Raw genomic sequence first — 23,763 nt, forward strand, 5'->3', positions numbered from 1 at the left:
AGGTAAAGCCTCGGCAGGTGGTTGGAATCCGGGATGGATTGTGTCGGATTTATTGGCATCGCTGGTGGTGCATTCATGGTTCAAACAAAGTTTCAGCAGCTGTTGTCCTTGACATAACAGCTGTAAATGGTATTTTATCGTATTTTGTACCTTTGTATACATAAACGCCTAATGCTCTCTGCAAATAAATAAGCACCCTGGTTATTATTTCAATACAAGAATGGCCTCGCTGATACTAATTATGCTATTTTTTGTCGATATCACACAGCGGGGGGGAAGCTCTCTCTCGAGTCGTCCACTATTCTTATTCATGAGTCTTGATTCAGTCGACGGCCTTTGCAGCTAGCGGAGCATGTCGCGGTCAAGGAAAGCGCAAGCGGCATAAAAGAACGTCCAAGCCCCTCCCACTCACAAAGGAGGTCATTTGAGGCAGATGGTAATTTGCTGATTTACATGATTCGGTTACCTCAGCTTATATATGCTCATCATACAAAAAAACCTGACAATAAATTGGCTGTTTTTCATGATTCAGTCAGGGCGATGTGTGGGCTTAAGAGCCAAAGCTTGAAGCTGACATCAAAGATCTGAGTGAGGTGCCACTCTGTCCTTTGTGTCTTTTTTCTTCCCTTGAATTGCCTGCTGAGACCACACGATCAACCTTCACCTTGAAAAAAGTTGATGGAATTTGCTCTCTACCTCTCACTTGAAAAGTCAACCTTTTCATGTTTATTCTTTATTTTTTTCAGCGATGATAGAATTTGTTTTTATTCCTATTATAGTAAGTCTATTATTGTGTAAAAAAAAAAAAAAAAAAAAAAAAAGATGCAGGCTGCAATTTCGTGCATATGACTGTTCAGAAATTCAACCCAAACATTTGAAATAAACAACTGGAAATGTTATGTTTGTAGATGAAAAGCAAAGCTGGAGCCCATCCCAGCTGTTTTCAGGTGAGAGGCGGGGTACACGCTGGACTGATCACCAGCCAATCAGAGGGCACATATAGACAAACAACCATTCACACTCACATTCATACCTATGGACAATTTTAGTTGCCAATTAACTTAGCATGTTTTTGGAATGTGGGAGGAAAACCGGAGTACCCGGAGAAAACCCACGCATGCATACACATGCAAACTCCACACAGAGATGGCCGAGGGTGGAATTGAACCCTGGTCTCCTAGCTGTGATGTCTGTACGCTAACTATTCGACCGCCGTGCCAGCAAGATAACCAGTTAGCCTCAAATTTATTTTGACTTCAGGTGAGAGAGGGGGGTACACCCTGGACTGGTCGCCAGCCAATCACAGGGCACATATAGACAAACAACCATTCACACTCACATTCATACCTATGGACAATTTGGAGTCGCCAATTAACCTAGCATGTTTTTGGAATGTGAACTTCATTTCAGTTGCCCTCAGTCTCCTCTTGGATAAAATTGAAACATATCAATGTCCTAATTAATCGATACAACCCTCCATATTGGTGATGTTTATTGCTTTGTTTGACAAACATTTGTGTGAACATTTGTAACCATGAATGCTAACGTTAGCATTTTTTTTGCTTTGCTACAGTTGCCCTCAGGCTCTACTTCAGGCGTTATTAATGTTAGCTCCTGCTGTGTTTTGTTTTGTTTTTCTTAACGCTCCGCATTCTCCTCTTTGTTGCAGTCGTCCTCAGTCACATCTCTGGTCAAATTGATCTCCTAGCATCGAAGAAAATTGGTAAAGTAATTCTAACACTTCTAACCACAACTACTGTGGTGTCTTTTTTCATATGCTCCTCAGTCTCCGCTTTGCTGGAGTCGCCCTCAGTCTTCTCTTGAATATTGGTCTCTTAGCGACATGATGCATTACAACTGCTCTTTTTTTTTTATAGCTTGCGGTATCACTCCCTTCCCTTGTGCTATCAAATGACCCTTTTTCAATGTTTCTTGCCTCCCACTCTATGTGCCCCCTCTTGTATTCCTTTCCCCCATGGCGGCGTTGGACCTTCCCAGCCAGTAATTACAGGCTATATCAGAGCGATATATCACCTTATGCGTATCACAGCAGGCACCTCAAGGGACAGCCACTAGCGTTGACCCCTAAAGGAGAAAAAGCACCAAAAACAATCCTAGTCCTTATTTATACTCCCCTTGATTTTATTCATTTTCGTCTCGGGGTTTCATGCGTACATGATCAATGCTAAAGGTTGACAAATGCCACACAGCCTTTCATTGATAAGTTTTTTTTTTTTATATAGACAGAAAACAGGAAAGGATGAGGCGGGATAAGGACTACAAAACAGATGGCAGGATCTATTGTCTTCCTATACAGAATAATCCTTCCTATACCTTCTTCTCATTATTACTGTCTTTTGACCTGATTTCACAGATTTGATGAGGTTTTTATTTTAGCAGCAGGGGTGGATTTAACCACAGAATCCCCTCCTTTCACTTATTTGCTGCCTGTGTCTTCATTTATTCTTTTAAATCCCTTCATTTAAATACAAAGTGACTGGGACGCTTGGGAATTCTCGCACCAATAATAAAAAGAATACTAATAATAATAATAATTTGGCTTGTTTTCTAAGTATTTCTTCAGATTTGGTAATGGTTTAAATTTCGTAACATCCGCTTTAAATGATCTCACAACATGCACAATAATAATAACAACATAATATTAATCATCACTATCACTACTGTTGTATCCGTGACAGGTTGGGACGCTTGGGAATTCTAGCACCAATAATAAAAAGAATACTACTACTAATAATAATAATAATTTGGCTTGTTTTCTAAGTATTTCTTCAGATTTGGTAATGGTTTAAATTTCGTAACATCAGCTTTAAATGATCTGACAACATGCACAATAATAATAATAATATAATATTAATCATCACTATCACTACTGTTGTATCCGTGACAGGTTGGGTTAATTGGCGACTCCAAATTGTCCATAGGTATGAATGTGAAGTGCATCATTTCCCTTTAAAAACATGCAATTTAATTCAAGAGGTATAGTTTTATAGTTTGGTATATATGTACTGTGTATGTAAATACTATATATATATATACATATGTGTGTGTGTGTTTTGCATTTTCAAAGAACAGTAACAGAGCCAAAAAAACATAAAACAAAAAATCACATTAAGTCCACACTCATATGAAGCAATGCAACTGCAGTGCAACTCGTTAATTAGATTTCCCATCACAACTATCTGACTTCAAGCAATACCATTCAATTCAAGAAGTGTAAATTGATTTTTTTTCCCCCCAAAGAGATGCTAATGTAGCCCATAAACATACAACAAGTGGTTAAATTCAGCACATTGTTTTTACTTTTAAACCTTAATCATTTATATGTACTGTTGCTTTGGCAATAAAAAGGGGGATACACAAGTAACGCTCTAATTGCCTATGCTGTGGTAAATCTGCACATAAAAAAATAAAAAGGTTTTATGTCTCATGGTGTTTTATGTGCATACATATTTAATATTTTTTTTGCATAAGCAAATGGAAAGCTTGCACTGACATTAAGAGGGGAGGTTATCACGCTGAGCAGATGTGAGATTAATACCGTTGTGACCCCTCCGAAGCCCCCCCCCCCCACCACCACCAACAACGAGTGGCCTCCCTGCTCTGCATTTTGCATAAACGTTTAACTCCTCCAACAACGACTGAACGCATGTGGCGAATGTCAAATATCACACAGGTAGGCACCACTGTGTATGAAGATTTTTTTTTATTAAGCACTAATAAATATGGACAGCCTTTGTGGCTAGCTATGAATGCTAAAGAAGGAACAGTCCCTTTACTTTGGTGCTTAGCCTGCTAGCTTGACAACATTATCGTCCGAGAAGTGATAAAAGGAGTTATAGGAACAAATGACAGGAATTCAACAGTGTTAGCTTGTTTACAAACAAAAGTGAAAAGCTAATGAAAGTTTTAGCTAGATTTAGTGGGCCAATTTGTGTCTTGCTGTGTCTAGAAAATAGAGGAATTCAATGTTAGCCGGTTAGCCAGCTAGCTTCAAATGTAGTCCGAGTATTTCCAAAGTGCTAAGTTCAAACACGCTACAAAACCAAACATTAGCATTAGTGTCAAGACTCAAAACTTTGTTTTGGCATTTTCTGCCTTTCTGAAAAGGATTTTCATAATTTAACAGTTCAAAAATACAGAAATTCAACAACATTAGCTTATTTACCCCACCCAAAATTCTGAAAAATCTTAAATGACTTCCTAAGTAACCACATTTTTTAGTGGTGCTTTACTGCATAGGCAAATACGTGAATAGAAAATAAAAGTGATGCATTTACTGCAGATTGATATGCCGCAACCTTTATTTTCAGACGCATTATGGCCCTCAGGCTCCTGCTAGCGCTTACAAAAAACAAAAACATGTTGGTGCAGCAGCATTTAGGTAGGTAGCGGTCGTGCTCTGGACTCTGAATATCAATGGCGGGGAGAAAAGGACGAGATGCCTAAATGGGTATCGACAGGTAGCGAGGGGAGGCTGGTGACTTGGCGGGGGGATCGTGTGGGGGTAGGCTATCTGCCCGGTGATGGATGCGAGCTTAGCACACAGACTTAAGACACAGCAGAAGCTGATAGTCTTCTAAACCAGACGAGAATGTTAACTAGCTTGAAGCTATTCACCACGACTACACATGGTGCTAGCGGCAGGCAAGATTATATACGGGCTTATTCTAGGATATCAATGAACTAGTTATTCATTCATTCATTTTCTACCGCTTTTTTCCTCACGATGGTCGCGGGGGGTGCTGAAGCCTATCCCAGCTGTCTTTGGGCAAACAACCATTCACACTCACATTCATACCTATGGACAATTTGGAGTCGCCAATTACCTAGCATGTTTTTGGGAGGAAACCGGAGAAAACCCATGCATGCACGGGGAGAACATGCAAACTCCACACAGAGATGGCCGAGGGTGGAATTGAACCCTGGTCTCCTAGCTGTGAGCTCAGCGCGCTAACCACTCCACCGTCGTGTCGTCCTCAATTGTTATATTACAGATATAGTTAGCGGGATAACGCTAATACCAGTTTCTCTTGACCCTATCTGGACATTAAATGTGAAATGTGGTCGATCAGGGCAGCACGGCTGTCGAGTGGTTAGCGCACAGACCTCACAGCTAGGAGACCATGGTTCAATTCCACCCTCGGCCATCTCTGTGTGGAGTTTGCATGTTCTCCCCGTGCATGTGTGGGTTTTCTTCGGGTACTCCGGTTTCCTCCCACATTCCAAAAACATGCAAGCTTAATTAGAACTTGATACAATAGTGCAGGGGCCTCAAACACGTGGCCCGCGGGCCAAATGTGGCCCGCAGGAAACTAGTTTAGGCCTCTGCCTTGATATGAAAGTTTAATGTTAGTGCGGCCCATGCAAGTTTGATATGGATGCTGTATGGTATCATGTACCCAGAAAAAACTATTACGTTTGATTAATGTTCATGTTAAAGGTTAAATAACTGTTAATAGTTATCCTCCCTATCCGTGTGGAAGTGGTAAGTTTTTGGCTGTTTAAGTTTAAAGAAAATAACTTGAAGGCTACCGTTTAGGTCGCTAGCTCTCTAGTTTGCGAGTTAGCATGTGTCTCAAGACCCTGCAGTTGCGCAATATGTTGTAAATAAAAAGAGTATAAATGTGACTATAGTCACAAAAAAAATTATTTGTCTACCCACCAACTATATGTGGTTTCTTAAGTTTTTATTATTTGCTGTTTTATTATTATTATTTTATTTATTTATTTATTACTGATTGATTGATTTTCTTTATTCTTGATTTGTTTATTTATTTTTCATCTTATTTTGTGTAGAAAAATAAAAAGTAAGATATTTGAGAACAGTGGAATGTTTTATCAGAGCTTTTCTTGTAGAAAATCAAAACCAAAGCAAAGTTTATTCATTTTTCAGTTTTTAATAAATGCGTTTTTTGTTTGGTTTTTTTTGGGAAAACCTGATGCGGCCAAGTCTCGCCCAGACCCTAGCTCCAATGGCCCCCAAGTAAATTGAGTTTGAGACCCCTGCACTAGTGTATATCACAGAGTGACTATATCATCATAATTCACATAAGTGGAGCAGGTTTTGATTGTACATACATTAACTCAGATGTTTCTGTATCAGAATAACAATACAATATACTCTGAAAACCAGGATTTGTAATGGTAGTACCCAGAAATTCTGCATCTGGCCAAAAAATGGCCAACTATTCGTCCTCGTACGAACTATTCATTTGTTCAAGCATGTCCGAAGTGCGAATGCTCGCCTTACCTTTGAGACATGATCTTGTAGGCGTCGGGCAGGTAACACCGCGTGTTCTCCATCTGCGCAGGGTCAGCGTCGCAAATTTTGTCGTCTGTGCGTCCGTAATTAGCACTCTCAATCATGATGACGTCGGTACCCGGGCAGCGTAGCTCGATGGGGTAACCCTCGCATGACAGCTCCCTCCTCACCACCGCCATGGGGATGGGCGCTCGACTGAAGGCTGCAATACAACAAAATAAATATGAGCTTCAACATGTGGACTTTCTGCTAATAATTGACCTGACAGAGAAGACTGTGTGGGAGCGCTTGGTTGTTTGGCGTGGGCAGTCAGGGTGGGCAGGGCAAAAGTGGAGAGGGAGATGGACACTGATCAAACATAATCAACAACATTTGGCTGTGAGCTAAATAAACAGTCATTACATGGGCAGCCAAGTGAGACACCACACCAGAAAAACACATTATTAAAAACTTGACAAGAATCCATGAATGCATGCACCACACAAGCTAGTCCAAGATCGTCTATTTGACAGGAGCAAGGGCTTAGTCCAGGGGTGTCCAAAGTGAGGCCTGGGGCCAGCTAGTTTTTTTTTTTTATTCGCCCCCAGCATCTTGTATTTAAACTCTCATGAAAAAACTTACTATGGCGAATCTGGTTCTCAGCTTTGTGCTCAGTGCGCGTTCACATAAAAATGGGTGTCATATATTTGATGACCAGTCAGTCATTTTCTATACCGCTTAATCCTCACTGGGATAGCGGGGGTATGCTGGAGCCTATCCAGCTATCGGCTATCTGTTTTAGAGTAATAAGTACATAATTTTGTTGTGTGTACCCCTGAAATGCATGTACAATGTACATGAATACTCATATTTATACTGTGTATACATTCATTAATTCATTTTCTACCGCTTTTTCCTCGCGAGGGTCGCTGGAGCCTATCCCAGCTGTCTTCGGGCGATACATTCATACCTATGGACAATTTGGAGTACCTAGTAACCTAGCATGTTTTTGGAATGTGGGAGGAAAACCGGAGTACCCGGAGAAAACCCACACATACACAGGGAGAACATGCAATTCGAGGGTGGAAATGAACCCTGGCCGCTAACCACTCGACCGCCGTGCCGCCCTGTGTATATATTCTCTATGTTTATAGTAGGAGGTCGATCTTTTGGACATGGTTGTATTAAAAGTAGCCCACAGGCTTAAAAATGTAAGCTCCCCTGTGCCATATAGATAAGTGTGTAGCCTGTTATTTACATATGGACCACAATTAGTGTGAAATAAAATAACAAATATTAAAATCTAATGTCATAAAAATGTGTCATTAGGCTTGGCCCTTCACAGATGAGGAGCGGAAGAAAAAGTATTTAAAGTTAATTAATGCATTTTTTGTTCAATCTGTGAAAACGACTCTTGAATTGACATTACAACCGACAGTAAATTTAAATATATAAAAAAAAATTGCCAAACAAATACTGCCATGGCGATGAATCATCATGGTAAATATTATTGATCAGAAATCTGGTTTTACTTGTCATGAAATAAAAGATTTGTAAGCAGTTTAAAGGCAACACAGGAAGCTGCATCATCATGCATCACCTATCATGCTGCCACTGCATTTTCCACGTCTACAAGGTCAAAGTAAGTTAAGTAAACAAAAGGTGCCGAATATCACTTAAGTGGTCCCCTGCATCCATTTTTTTTTTCTGTTTTTGGGCCGCAGCGTATCAACTCATGACCACCAGCGCCATCACTCGGACAAAAAAAATCCAATTTCGGTGGTTCCCAGTTAGTTAATTACGTGAGTGTACAGTATGTTCATTTTATAACAGGTGCTGCTTCATTGAATTAATGGAGGAAAGATGGATGGCAGGGAGCTGATTCAACACATCAAATCCCGTCGAGTGATGGTGGACGGGTACCGCCCCCAGAGCAAATGATTAATTAGCGAATGTGGAGGATGCCGCCCCTCCCACTGTCAAAAGGGGAGGGTGCTGTTGGTTTTACAGTAAGAAGCTGATTTCCAAGACTACTTTGAATTCTTTTCAATAATGCATGTTTACTTGTTCTCCCAAGTAAATGTTTACACATGGCTTCCGGCAATGACCTTTTTTTTTTTTTTTAAACATGCCGCAGAAAGTCAGCCGTCATGGAAATGAATGGTGATGGTTATACGGTTGATGTAAGCATATCAATATTTTGTTGGTGTACAATGTTTCATTGTGACATCTTTGACATCTGAGGTTCCGCCCATTTGTCCAGCATCTTATATGAATCTGAACCTTTAATACAAAATTAAATCATAGCAACATGTGTTTAAATATTTGATATTTTAATGTTAGAATGAGGATCACAAGATGTATATTTTGACATGAACATATTGAGTGCAAGTCCAGCTTTACATGCATAAAAAAAAAAAAACAATGAACAGACCTTGAAGTGCAAAGCTAGCCCACTTTGAATGCCTAAAAACGTCCATACATTCAGAAAAGGTTTTGTTCCCATTAAGTGGAACATAATTGAAGGCTTTCATCCCTTAAACTGGATGCAATTACTTTATTTCCCTGATGGCTTTACTGTTTTCAAAGACAGGAGCACTTTAGGGTTTTTTTTTTGTATTATTGATCTATTGAAGTAAAATGACACCGTAATAATGACTTTCTTTTGTTGGAAAAAACACACACTGAGAGGGTTTTGTAAGGAAGGTGATGTCTCACTCTCTTTTACTTTCCCAAACGGGAAGTACTAGCATTTTTGCAGAGTTCCTGCCATATAGAGGATCTTTGTGTTTTTGCAGGAGATTCATAAAGACAGCAGAAAATGTCATTTCAATGCAGTATATCAGATATGACAAAACATTTGGCATTGTTTCAGTTTAAGATGTGTAGCGAAGCCTACTTTTTTCCTTTTTATACACAGCTGTCCTCCAACATTGGGTTCAGTTTTTTTAATGTTCACTCATAAATTCATTTTCTACCGCTTTTTCCTCACAAGGGTCGCGGGGGTGCTGGAGCCTATCCCAGCTGTCTTCGGGCGAGAGGCGGGGTACACCCTGGACTGGTGGCCAGCCAATCACAGGGCACATATAGACAAACAACCATTCACACTCACATTCATACCTATGGACAATTTGGAGTCGCCAATTAACCTAGCATGTTTTTGGAATGTGGGAGGAAACCGGAGTACCCGGAGAAAACCCACGCATGCACGGGGGAGAACATGCAAACTCCACACAGAGAGATGGCCGAGGGTGGAATTGAACCCTGGTCTCCTTGCTGTGAGGCCTGCGTGCTAACCACTAACTACCATGCCGCCCTTTTTTCATGTTTTTAAAGAAAAATTTTAATAAATTGAGTTGGAAACCATGCATGTTAGATTAATTGGTGACTCCAAATTGTCAATCGGTATGAATGTGAGTGTGAATGGTTGTTTGTCTATATGTGCCCTGTGATTGGCTGGCACAAGACAGCTGGGATAGGCTCCAGTACGCCCGCAACCCTAGCGAAGATAAGCGGTATAGAAAATGGATTAATGGATGCATACTCGACAGAGCCATGGTGTATCAACAAAGGAGCATCAGAATGATCCACCAAATGAAGGAGTGATGTCATCATTGTTAGCAATTCGCTGCGGTGGCTACGCTCCAGCGTGCCGACATCCTCTTTTGATCAGCGTCACATTAAAAAACGACAGCTTTTTCATGTTGAAATAACAAGCGCGAAATAATAGAAATAGCATGGTGTATACGTGCTTGCCAGACAAATCATGTGGACACGCACCAATCCAACACACCGGAGAAACACGCCATGCGTGTTTTCACAGAATCAGGTGCGGAGCTGTGATATCACACTTAAAAAAAACTGCTAAGATTTTTTTTTTTTTTTTGTGCAATGTTGCCAAGGATTTATTAGCCGGAGAAGTGAGCTGGTGTGTTAAAGTATTTGCTGCTCTCATTGTGAAGAACTACTAAACGACTTGACATTTCTTTGCATTTTTGTAGCTTGCAACAAAAATATAAAGTAAAATGGAAGTATTGTTTATCATTACCATACTTGCCATAAGTGTTTTACATTTTCATGTATTTCTGCCTGTCATCAACACAGAAACGACGTTGAACCCTGAAACAGTACTAAGGTATTTACATTTTAAAATACTGGCTACACCGCCAACCCTGTTGCCGTCATGTGACCAGAAGTGAACTTTGACAACAAGCCATCATAATTTCTGAATATTTCAACTGGCATGACTCACCCCTGTCCACATTCTTCTGATATTTTGCAGCCTTATTCATGACTACATCCACACTGCGTTCTGACTGCTGATTGGATGAGCAAGCAAAAGGGGGTAAGGGTCACTTTGTTCAGTCAGTGAGGCACAAAAAAGACATATTGAAAGTGTGCTACCCCAGCGGTAATCTAGCCATAACCATGAATATGTCCCTAAAATAGAAAATATCAAAATAAAATACAGAGATTCATTGTGAATGGATATATTCCACTTACCCACCTGTGTGCTTGAAATGTGGTGAGAAATTAGTAAAACAAAAAATAGAATATTATAAGACATGTAAGACATTTTTATAAAAAGTATTTTCGGATGAATGAAGGAATTGTGCATAAAATTAGCACAGCATCATTCTCCAAATAAAAAAAATAATAATAATAACAAACAAGAAATGATTATTATTATGATTATCAATCAGTTTGCATGTTCTCCCCGTGCATGCGTGGGTTTTCTCCGGGTACTCCGGGTTCCTCCCACATTCCAAAAACATGCTAGGTTAATTGGTGACTCCAAATTGTCCATAGGTATGAATGTGAGTGTGAATGGTTGTTTGTCTATATGTGCCCTGTGATTGGCTGGCGACTAGTCCAGGGTGTACCCCGCCTCTCGCCGGAACACAGCTGGGATAGGCTCCAGCACGCCTGAGCAGTATAGAAAATGAATGAATGAGTAATAATAAACAAGAAATTATTATTATAATGAGGATAAGGATAAGCAGTATAGAAAACGGATGGATGGATTGATTATCAATTATTCAGAAAATGAATGAATGAAAGAAATGCTCCTCCTTGCAAAGACAGTGAAGAACAGGACCAATAGAATGATAATATAATGATTATTTTTCATCTTTGTGTTCCATCTTTTTGCGTTGATGATATAAGAGTGATATGCATTGCATTTATCTTGCATTTTTAATTGTTGCAAGAGTTAAAAAGTATAAAAACTCTAACGACTGTTAAAAGACAAGCATAGTTAGTGCTTTGAAAATCTGGTGACGAACGCTTGCATGACAGCGGTTCAAATGCCACCATTTTTGTGTGTACGGTGTCGCTGCAATCCAGAATTGCCCCATCTCAGGCCACCTTGGACGTGCACTAAAAAGCTACAACACCACCCCCTTTTGGCACGCTGCTAACAAATCCCTTCACTTTTTTATATCTTTCTATAATGAATGAAAAATCAATAGCACCTTGATATTAGGAGTCTCCAAGTGCTCGCACGCCACACTATGATTGACAGCAGCACGGCGGGTGTCAGGGCGGGGTTAAACACCTGTGTGTTTTATAGTCGTGTTGACCGTACGTCTGCCCCATAAATGAATTAGCATCCCTGCTAGCAGGAAGACGGTGAGAATCAGTTGAGTGATGCCGTTTAAATTGGTACTGCATACTGTAGGGGTGCAGTGGGGTGTATTGGGGGGGGGCATTTAACGAGGACGGGTATTGACAGCGAGGTTAATAGGAAGAGGATGCACATTTGTATTTGCGCAAATGTGGATTTCCCATTCCCATAAACACATCAATTATGGATGATTACTGTCATAAAAGTGTAAAGATAAGGCGAACCTCGGTATAATAAAACTACAATCAAGTAAAACTACTGCAACGGCATTTGAACAGGAAGGTCACCTAGTGCCGTTTTAAAAGGTAATACTCAACGGCTATCAATGGCTGTGGAAGCTTTCAGACCTGATCAAAATCTTTTTATCACACTCTATAACCGTTTTATAAAAAAAATTAATTCATAAATCATGCTGCTTCATGGTTGAATATGGCTTATAAGTAAATAAATGCATATTTAATCAAATTTTACGCATGGTTTACCCCATTTTCAAGCATTAAAAGGGGCCAAATGAACTAAAACAGAAATATATAACAGAAATATCGCCACTTTGCAATTCACTCTATCATGGTTTTTCAAAATAAATTCATTAGGTTATTAGGATATGCACTGCCGGGCAAAGGCCCTCAGGCAAATAAAAAAGAATCAACCAAAAATGTTTTCCCTCAAATTTTGGTCAAACTACAAATGTTTGCTGGTTTGCCCCTATAAGGTATATATTACTTCTTTTTTTTTTTTTTTACTATTTCTATTTTTTTTTGTAAAGTGGCCACCTTAAAGTGGGCATCCAGATGATTGACAACATCAGGGTTCAATTGTATTTTGACCCCTGTATTTTTTTCTTCTCCTGACATTTTTTTTGTAAGCTTCTATGGTTTTAATCACACTTATTTTGCTGTTAATCCTTCCAATGCTCATAATTTGACCTTTGAAGCCTATTTTCCCCACTAAATCTTGATTGCAATGCAAACTATACCACTTTATATTATACATCTATTGGGGTTTTTTTTCTTCTCCTCCAGTTTTGCGATTGAATAATGTTGTGATTGTCTCTCAGGCAAATCGATAGGGGAGCTACAGTGGGGTCATTTCCATACAAAAGAAGGTTCCTCCATTGAGAAGCCATTTTCTTATTAATCGAACTCTCATCACAATAAAAAGGAAGGACAGAGGGACAATAGATGTAGCGCCCGACTGCTAACGACATCGCCTCTATGCTTGGAGAGACGCCAAGGTCAAGTCGTTTACAGTTCTGGTACTTTACGCGGGAATTACAGTGTATTTTATATACTAGTCTTTTATCTTCGCTAACACACACACACAATTTCCTCACAATTGCATGATCTGTGACACATGATAAAATTAATGTTAATACTTGTCTCTCAGCATTGAAAATATGAATTTCTGGTTACATTTTTGGTGGTGTCATAGCATGTATACAAAATTTAGCAATACACAATAATAGTATGAATGATTGTCTCTCAGCTCTGATACAACATTTTTCATATGTGTGTCACAATACATTGTTGAGGCACAATAACACTAATGTGATTGTGTGTCTCTAAGCACCCCCCATTTTGTCCCATAATAACATAATAATAGCATGAATACTAGGTTTTTTTTTACAGCATTCACACACAGTACAACAACAACAACACACAGTGATAATATTGTGCTGATATCTCAACATTTGCAATTGATCATTTTTCCTAGGTATGAAAATATATTTTTGGAAAACACAAAAGCAGCATGCTAAATGGTTGTCTCTCATAATTGACATATTTTATACACTAAATAGCGGTATAAATGCTAGGCTCAGTTTTCACACAACATATTTCATGACATACAATAGAAATAATATTGTGCTTCTTTATGTTAGTGCTTGTTTCTCAGCGTTAAAAATATATACAGTGATAGATACATCAGTTAGCCTCCACTCTGGCTAGTGTGTTTCCCGCTTAAATTTGTATTTTTGATCACAAAACATCCTTCCTAGTTAGCATCCTATTAGCTAGCTAAACAAAATGGCAAACAGAACTGGAAGTCATCTATGTCGCCTGTCTATGATGTCATCACTGGTTGACTCGGAAATATTTTTACATGCATAAAACAATTCATATATTGATATATATAAATGACAAATGAAAGAGCGAAATGACGTGACTGTTGATCCAAAATGGCAGCAAGATCAACCACCATCACCACAGATTTACATTATTTTGTGGGGAACATTTTATTTGGTTAACATCCGTTTTGGTTCAAGTCTGACCTTAGGGAACTAATTAATTAAACTAAGCAAGGTTCATATGTATATATTTGGACGCACACAATCACTCGCCTGATTGCTTGTGTATCAAAAATAATAATAATAATGGATTATATTTTATATAGTATATTCAAGGCACCCAAAGTGAAGCCATTATTCATTCACACACTAGTGGTGGTAATGTACATCTGTAGTCACAGCTGCCCCAAAGGTAGTCTGATGGAAACATGTCTGTCAATTCACACCTATAATAATAATAATAATAAATTTTATTTATATTGGTCTCTTGGGCAGCACATACATGTGTGTCATATGTGCGCTCCCACAATAACAACACAAAATAACAGTAATATGAATGTTTGTCTCTTATTGTTCACATTTTTGTGGTAGACAACGATGGTGTTTATCTCTCAGCATTAAAAACAACACAATTTTGACACAAAGTAACAGTATCAATGCTCATCTCTCAGCATCCATACAAGGTATTTTGTGGTGCACAATAACAGTAGTATGAATGCTCGTATCTCAGCATTACAAAATATATTTCTGATGAAAATAGCAGCATAAATGCTGGCCCCTCAGCATTAATACTTTTTATTTCATGATGCAAAAAAAAATGTGTGAATGCCTGTCTCAACATTACACAAAACATCACTGGAGACACACAATTACAATAACATTGTGGTTGTCTGAGCATCACCAGTGTAAATGCTTGACTCTCAGCAGGCTCACTCCCCCGGGTGGGGGGTGGGAATAACTGCATGGCTTTTCTGCCCGGCAACAGCATTTCTTTACATATGGTTGGGACAGAATTTTTTTCACACGCCCCCTAATTTGAAACACTATTGAGAACCTCTAATATTGCTGACTTTGTACAAACCACTGCATGAGCTGCTGGCACCAGCATCATTACACTTCCAAAACGTCCATCCGAAAAAAAAAAAATTATGATTAAAGTCCCCCGGCACTTTTCCAACCCCCCCACTATTTCAGAAGCAATGGCATATGTTGTTTGATTTCAATAAAGTTAATACAAACAAATCTTGAATAACAGGCCACCGACTTGTTTATCTTACGTCTTCTCTTGTCGTCAGCGTTGTATTATAAAAAAGCACTCACTTGATCAATATTTTGACTGCATATTTATGTATGCAAACTCCTGTCGCATTGAGATGCAAATATAATTAGAAAAAAAAGGAATGAGTGACATCCAGCGTGCATATTTGCAACGCTTCAAGAGGCTCCTTGCTTGTCACAACACAACACCCCTCGCTGGCCTCAACAAATAACTTTCACTACCTCCTCACTCCTCTCTTTGAAATATGAGGTGGAATAAATCATTTGTTTAATTAATTAAGTAAATTAGGCAAATCCAAGGACGCCTCAAGCAGGATGGAGGCGGCGCCCTGCCGAAGGAGACGGAATGAGGTGCCAACGCAGCTAACCGTGCAATGTACCTGAGCAATGCAGAACTGCAGTACTTTTTAGCTTAACATACGTCGTCGTTTCATGTTAAAAAATCACCATTTTGCAACATTTCGATTGCCACGGTGACGCAGCATCACTTTGTTCGTTGCATTGGTGGACTAGCCTAACCGTCTTTATTCCTGTTAACTTGCTAACTCGGAAGTAGGCTGTTTAGAAAGTACAAAAAACACTGTTGTGCATCAATTAATGCAAAGAACCAAGCTTGAATGTCAAATTCAGGAACATAATAGCGGCTAATCCATACCAGCATATCATAGCAATGCACAAAAATACAAAATATAATAATATTTCAAATATAACAGCATTTTTTGGAATGTTCAATATTGAGCCCAGATACTTTGAATGTTTTTGGTGAGCTAATACGACAGTTTTGTGATGTATATCCCGTACCCTACAATTACTACTGTGTGAATTGCAGTAATTGCCAGTTGAAAACAGTACGGCGAGCATGGATGAATGCCGACTGATTCCCTTCATAGGCCTTGATGTTGTGGCTCCCAATTTAGACCATCTGCTTGCCTCCTTGATGAATGCGCTCGTTTTCCAAGCAGGAAAAATCGGCAAGACACCACACTTCCATCTATTATGAGCGCTCCCGCCGTCTCCTGATTCCGCAGGACGGTATTAAGAGGAATAAATATCAAATCTTTTCCCCAGAGCTTTTTACATGCACGGAAAACACATGATGAATGTGCTGCAGTGTTGTTTTGCTGCATTGGTTTTCTATTGTTATTCACTGTGACCAAAAAACTATGGCACAGCTTTTTGTTTGTATGTTTATCAAACAGCTAACATCACTGACATTTTACCGTTTTCTTACTTCTTATGTTATAATTAGCGTGAATTCTCGGCTCTCAGCATTATATTTTGACACAATGCTTGTGTCTTATAAGCTATGCTGAACTGGTCGCAGGACACGCAGTTAGGAGATCCGGGTTCGATTCCCTGCTCGGGCATCTTGTGGACCTATTATACTCATTTTTCGGACCTTTGTATTGGGTTGTGGACTCCTACAGAGCAGCTACACATGAAAGCTTTCTAGATCTTCCAGAATCTGCACCTATTTCAACTGTAAAACGGTCTGTTTTAATTTATTCCACTCATGGCCCCCCCTCCAGGCACACCCACTCCGCTGTGGTTGGTCACACTCCAAAGTGCTTAGGAAGACTTGGAGTTGATAAACCGTAAAAGAGTTGATATCGGGCGGCACGGCGCAGATCTCACAGCTAGGAGACCAGGGTTCAATTCCATGCTCGGCCATCTCTGTGTGAAGTTTGCATGTTCTCCCTGTGCGTGAGTGGGTTTTCTCCGGGTACTCCGGTTTCCTCCCACATTCCAAAAAAATGCTACGTTATTTGGCGACTCCAAATTGTCTATAGGTATGAATGTGAGTGTGAATGGTTGTTTGTCTATATGTGCCCTGTGATTGGCTGGCCACCAGTCTGGGGTGTACCCCGCCTCTCTTTAAAATGTTCGCTTTCAATATCCATTGCTAACAACGTAAATACAGAAGCAGAGCCTCGGCGAAGGCAGAGAGTATATCTCGCCTACAGCCATGCCCAAATAAGGACCGCCTATGTGTGACATCACAAATCTCCAGTTTTACCACGCCCTCTGAAATTGACTGTTTCAGCTGTCCTAAATTTCTCAGCTCACTTTAAAATGACCTGAAACTTTGACATTGTTTAACATGAGGCTGGCGACCAGTCCAGGGTGTACCCCGCCTTTTGCCTAAAGTCAGTTGGGATAGGCTCTAGTATACCCTAGTGAGGATAAGCGGTATAGAAAATGGATGGACGGGAATATCACTGGTGTAAAGGCTCACCTCTCTGTATTCTAAAGTGCTTTTCAGCATTAGTATGAATGATTGTCTCTCAGCATTGACACATTTTTAACGCACGACAATGCTACTATGAATGCTGAGACTTAAGCATTCACAGGGAATGTCGTGCACATGAACTGCAGTGGAACTGCTTGTCCTTCAGCATTCATCCGCTGTCTCTGTAATCACCATCAGGGTCCCCACTAATGCTAACTGATTAAATAATTAATTATTCACTGTGTGTACTACGTTTTTCTATTGTCCAGCTACATGTCAATGCTGCACTGTGCACGTCAGTGCTTGTCTTGTGTGACAAGGGAAAAAAAGGAGTGGGGGGACCATAGATCCCAAAGTAGGACAGCATTCTCCAGAGGACACACTGTCGGTCCTCTCTGGGGACAGGGGGTGGATGGGGCTTTAGTGAGGGTCTCCTTGCGCATGCACAATGATAGCAATATTCAACAAAATCCACCAACACATTTTGTGCACAGTGACCACTCTTACGCCTTTTTTTAATCTATATTTAAATGGCTTCATTTACAGGAAAACAATCCTCTGGGTCTGAAAGTAAAAAAAAAAAAAAAACACTAAAAACAGCAAATTAAACCGAAATGATCTCCAGGCCTGAAAGTTTGGAAAAGTGGTTAAAAAGAACTAAAAAAGTAAAATAGCAAAACAACACTGTAGTGTGATTTATTGTAGTATTACTATTATTATTCTATCGAGTATTAAGTCTCAAATGATGGGCCAAGGCCCATCACTGTGAAATAGTGAAAACCTGAAAATAACCCGATGTCTGTGAATGCACCTGGCATTCTTGTGTGTTCTATTCGCTTGCTACGGTGCCACAAGGTGTTTATTTCATGTGTAGGGCCGACTCGTGTGGGATATAGCCAAAAAAATACCACTTCCACACAGATAGAGAGGATAACTATTAACAGTTATTTAACCTTTAACATGAATTCATCAAACGTAATAACTTTTTCTGGGTACATGATACCATTTAGCATCCATATCAAACTTGCGCACTAACATTAAACTTTCATATCAAGGCGGGGGCCTCAAACTAGTGTCCTGCGGGCCACATTTGGCCCGCATGCCGCGTGTTAGACCCCTGCTCTAGATCTTTGGTTCGTGTTATTTCAGCACAGTAGGCAATGTTGCACTAAACACAAGCTAACAATTAAACACAAACTGTTATTTTTATCAGAAAAAAGCAAATCTGGCAATAACAAGCAATAAGAATAAAAACATAAAAGACTTACCCATAGCGGCCGGTGCAAAGAGGCTGGCGAGGACTAGCAGGCGTGCGGTCCACATGGCCTCCCCCTCTTACCGCCCGCTGCTAAAGGTCACGGCGGAGGTCAGCACTGAGGTCTGGTAGCAGACAGATCACCACTATACGCTTATGTCAGATTCCCCCTGGAAAAAAAAAAAATACAAACATACGTTAGACGTACGCACAGTAGCTATCCTGTCATATAGAGGATTTTTATTCTAGCACTCCAAGCTATCAGTCACACTCAAGACGCCCTCGTATCCTCAAAACTGAAAAGGAAATGATAATCACAGTTTTAATTATGTCCTTTTGAGTGCTCATCAATCAAACTCTGCTAGGATTGATTCATATTCATCTCATTTGCATGTTTACTTTTAAGCCACACCCATCATCTCAGGCATTGTTCACAAGGCTGCAACATAATCTCACTTCATTACAATGTGTTACCTGTGTGTGTGTGTGTGTGTGTGTGTGCGTGCGTGACCCCATCAGATAACACTAAGTATCAAGTTTGGAGAGGTATTGTTAAGGTTTCTTAAAAACAAAAGATCGTCTCTTGTATTCTCTGGTCAGGAAATTACATACACAATTCCAAAATAGTATCATTGCGAGTGAATAAATACAAAATATTTTATATTTAATACATTTAAAGATTTAAAACTAATAATACATGTACTTATTTAGCAGTAGTTTTTAATTTTATGTCATTTTATTTTTATTTACAATGCATTTCTTCATCACACGCATACATAATCACAAAATAAAGGGTATATCAAATTATACTTTGCACAGAAATAATGTTGAAAATGTGTTGTTTATATGTATAATATATTGCATTATATTTTATATTGACATAATAGTGTCAAAATAAAAATATTTCCATGATAAATTATACAAAATAATGACTAATAAAGAGCAATAGTGTTTTCTTCGAGATATTTGCGCATAATAAATTCATTCGTTCATTTTCTCTTGTCCTCATAATAAAGCCTTTCTATTTATTATCTCCAACATAAACAATCTGATTACACTAATCTGGATTTTTTTGGTGGGGGATTAAGGAGTAAAAGGGTTAAATGTCAGTGCTACCAATCGTATCGCTTTGCAGAGATTACAGCAGATTATGGCTGCTAGTGGATCATAGACAATCTAATCATTAAAGATCATGTGTCAGATTCCTGCACAAATGTGCAGTATTGGAAAAATATACAAAAACAACATTTGACATACTTTTTGCATACATGTATCATATTTTAAACTGCAAATTAAGTCATGCTTTACTTTTAAATGTTTCTGAATGAAATACAAGTTAAAGATTCACAATGTTAGCATGTTTTTAAGGATTTAGGCCACACAATAATCCTCCAGGTGCTGCTGTTCTTTAAGGATTTACCTCAAAAATGCTTCTCATAGATCATCTATGTCAGGGGTCTCAAACTCAATTTACTTGGGGGCCACTGGAGCTAGGGTCTGGGCGAGACTGTTTTTAAAAAAAAAAAAAAAACGCATTTATTAAAAACAGAAAAATGAATAAACTTAAATATAAATAAAGCTCTGATAAAACATTCCACTGTTCTCAAATATCTTACTTTTTATTTTTCTACACAACTGCAGGGTCTTGAGACACATGCTAAGTCGCAAACTAGAGAGCTAGCGACCTAAACGGTAGCTAAACTTAAATAGCCAAAAACTTACCACTTCCACACAGATAGAGAGGATAACTATTAACAGTTATTTAACCTTTAACATGAACGTTAATCAAACTAATTTAATTTTTTCTGGGTACATGATACCATACAGCATCCATATCAAACTTGCGCAGGCCGCACTAACATTAAACTTTCATATCAAGGCGGGGGCCTCAAACTAGTGTCCTGCGGGCCACATTTGGCCCGCGGGCCGCGTGTTTGAGACCCCTGATCTATGTGAAGGAACTCTCACTGCGAGTCAAAGATCTTCTACGTTAACAGGGCCGTTTCAATGCATAGAAGCGCAACAACTAGCATGACTTTAGGTTAGCTAAGGTAGGTTGCCATGACAACAGTTGGCCATTAATCAGCCACCAGAAGCAACTGGCACTCGGCCCCACAAACAAGTCATTACAGCCAGGCTTGATTTTGGACACAAGCTAAAAGGAAGCACATTAGCGGACAGCAGGTGACTAAACGCTCTGATTTCAGCCCCTGTGGCAAAACCGGGATATTAGAAATGAGATATTATATATATATATATAAATTTATTCTGTATATTTATAGTGTGACCTCAGCGGTGAACAGCATGTATGGATTTCCTTTCAAGCTAAAGCATCAATATATTGCCCCGTGTATTTGTGCTGACATCAGCACTTTTCTACAAAACAGGTCAGGAGTATTGGCAGGGTTATTGTTATGATGGATGTATATGACCTCAGCCAGGGTGTAATTCTTGGACATGTGTTAATAACAGCGGAGCACTCCTGTCCTATAAAGGATCTTTGACTAGCATTTTTGCAGTGTTCCTGCCATATAGAGGATCTTTGTGTTTTTTGCAGGAGATTCATAAAGACAGCAGAAAATGTCATTTCAATGCAGTATATCAGATATGATAAAACATTTTCAGTTTAAGATGTGTAGCGAAGCCTACTTTTTCCCTTTTTATACACAGCTGTCCTCCAACATTGGGTTCAGTTTTTTTATGTTCATTCATTCATTCATTCATTTTCTACCGGTTTTTCCTCACGAGGGTCGCGGGGGTGATGGAGCCTATCCCAGCTGTCTTCGGGCGAGAGGCGGGGTACACCCTTAACTGGTGGCCAGCCAATCACAGGGCACATATAGACAAACAACCATTCACACTCACATTCATACCTATGGACAATTTGGAGTTGAGCTTAATTATGTTTTTTTTTTTTTTTCAAAAAATTTCAAAAACACCAGTTAAAGAGTTTCAGTTTAAGATGTGTAGCAAAGCCTACTTTTCGCCTTTTTATACACAGCTGTCCTCCAACATTGGGTTCAGTTTTTTTTAATGTTCATTCATTCATTCATTTTCTACCGCTTTTGCGCTTTTGCAGTTGACGTGCGTTTTTTGCTTTGCCGCGTTTTCCAACGTATGATCCGTCAAACACAACACAGGCCACGCCTACTCAGGAAAAACGGACACTATCATTTGTCAACCTCTGTTGTTTGTTAGCCAGCTTGTTTTATTTGTATTGTAGACTTCAGGTCTCAATTTCCTGCCGACTAACTGCACATGCATAATTTTCCACTTCATTCCCAGTCAGATTGGAGAAGGAGAAGGAGGGGGAAGAGAGGGATAAAAACAAACAAACAACATCAATTTCAGCTCAGCGTCTGAATCAAATGCCAATGTCAATAACGCTGATCCCACCAGTGCATCGCATTTCAATATCATTACCCAATGCTGTGCCAAGTGTAAAAATCTAATAAAACCTTCTTAAACAACATCATAGCGTAACTATATTCTATTCAGGGAAAAAAAAGGTTTTATACAGTCTCGGTCATCACATGGTTTCGATTCCAAAGAAATAGACAAGTTAGTAAACTGCCAAAAAAAAAAACTTAAAGTGCATCAAAATTCTGACAATTTCCGAGGCCTTCCTGGTTGCTAACCCTTCACCCCACTCTTTCTTTCCCCGAGGCGCCTGCCAAGCACGCGAGTGTGGAGGAGGCAGCGTTGGGGTCCGGCGGTCCTCAGAATAGAGTTTGATTGGTGTGGGCAAACATCCTCCTGGGGGATGTCTGGGAACAAAGAGAGCAATACTCTCCTCTCTTGTTGAGGCAAATGCTCTCAGGGCTGGAAAAAAGGGAACGTCTCGAGGTGCCTGATCTTACCCAAGACCTCAAACACTCCATGATAGATCGCTTTGCTACTTGAATACCAACAAAGTTTTTTTTTTTCCACTCATCCCCTTGTCGACTGGCTTATGATAAATTTACTGAAACCAAGTACAATAGGATTTGTATTTCATTGTTGTATTGTTATACTGTGATGTTAAATCTTATGTCACTACATGTAATAAAAGCTGCCATTTAATGGGGAATTATGTTGTTTTTTTCAGCTTTACTGGTTTGTTCATTCATTTCCCAACCTTTTTATTCAATTTTTTCATCAATCAACAGGGGCAGCAGTCTTAAGAAGGAAGTCCAGACTTTCCAGTCTCTGGCCACCTGTTCCAGTAGGGGGACACCAAGGCGTTCCCAAGAAATAAGATAAATAATCCCTCCAGCACGTCCAAGGTCTTCCCCGGGGCCTCATATCGGCTGGGGTATCCCTCAACAGGGATGTTTCCAGGAGGTATCCGGACTAGATTCCAAGTCACCTCAACTGGCGCCTATCAATGTGAAGGTCTGCTCTGAGCTCCCCCGGATGACTAATGTTCCTCAAGCTAAAATTTCATTACCAACTCAGGTATTTATTATTTTATCTATTATGGATAGTGTTCTGTGCTTCTTCTTTGTCTTTGGGCTTTTCCCTTCAGGGGTCGCCACAGCAAATCAATCTCCTACTACCCTCATGTCCTACTTCACTACATCCATAAACCTCCTCTTTGGTCTTCCTCTACGCTTCCTATCTGGCAGCTCTAAACGCAGAATCGTTCTACCAATATATTCACTAACTCTCCTCGGGACATGTCGGAACAATCTCCAAGGCTTTTAACATGTAATGTCCCTCTGATGTACTCGTTCATGATCCTATCCATCCTGGTCACTCCCAATGAAAACCCTCTGATGAACCTCCAGTTCTGCTTCCTGTCTTTTCCTCAGAGGCACTGTTTCTAGACCAAACAACATGGCTGACATCATGACATCAGTTTTTTCTGTGCTAAAATTGGATAAATAAAGAAATTAAATGTAACATAATAATATAAAATATTTATGTATACATTTCATAAAATTATCCATTAACAATTGCTAATGATTTTCAATATACTTCATAATTTATTTACACTTTGCTCCCATTTTTCATGAGCTGAACTGAAAGATGTACAACACTTTCTATGTACACAAAAGACAGAGAC

The 23,763-nt window shown here is 39.5% G+C and overlaps 1 protein-coding gene across 19 annotated transcripts in view; it reads right to left on the bottom strand.

Annotated features, from left to right (window-relative positions):
• Window positions 1-23,763, bottom strand: part of LOC131124906 (adhesion G protein-coupled receptor L3-like) — a 170,391-nt gene that overhangs the window by 109,467 nt on the left and 37,161 nt on the right. For all 19 annotated transcript variants that reach the window (XM_058065882.2, XM_058065876.2, XM_058065893.2 and 16 more), the window contains exons 3-4: window positions 18,730-18,886; window positions 6,272-6,485 (exon numbers count right to left, since the gene is read on the bottom strand). In XM_058065882.2, the coding sequence (XP_057921865.2) occupies window positions 6,272-6,485; window positions 18,730-18,784 (269 nt within the window). In that variant the 5' untranslated portion in view covers window positions 18,785-18,886. The remainder of the gene's footprint in view (window positions 1-6,271; window positions 6,486-18,729; window positions 18,887-23,763) is intronic.

Source organism: Doryrhamphus excisus, linkage group LG2 (genome assembly GCF_037039965.1).
Source record: "Doryrhamphus excisus strain RoL-2023G ecotype Guam linkage group LG2, RoL_Dexc_Guam_v1.1, whole genome shotgun sequence".
Lineage (NCBI taxonomy): Eukaryota > Metazoa > Chordata > Actinopteri > Syngnathiformes > Syngnathidae > Doryrhamphus > Doryrhamphus excisus.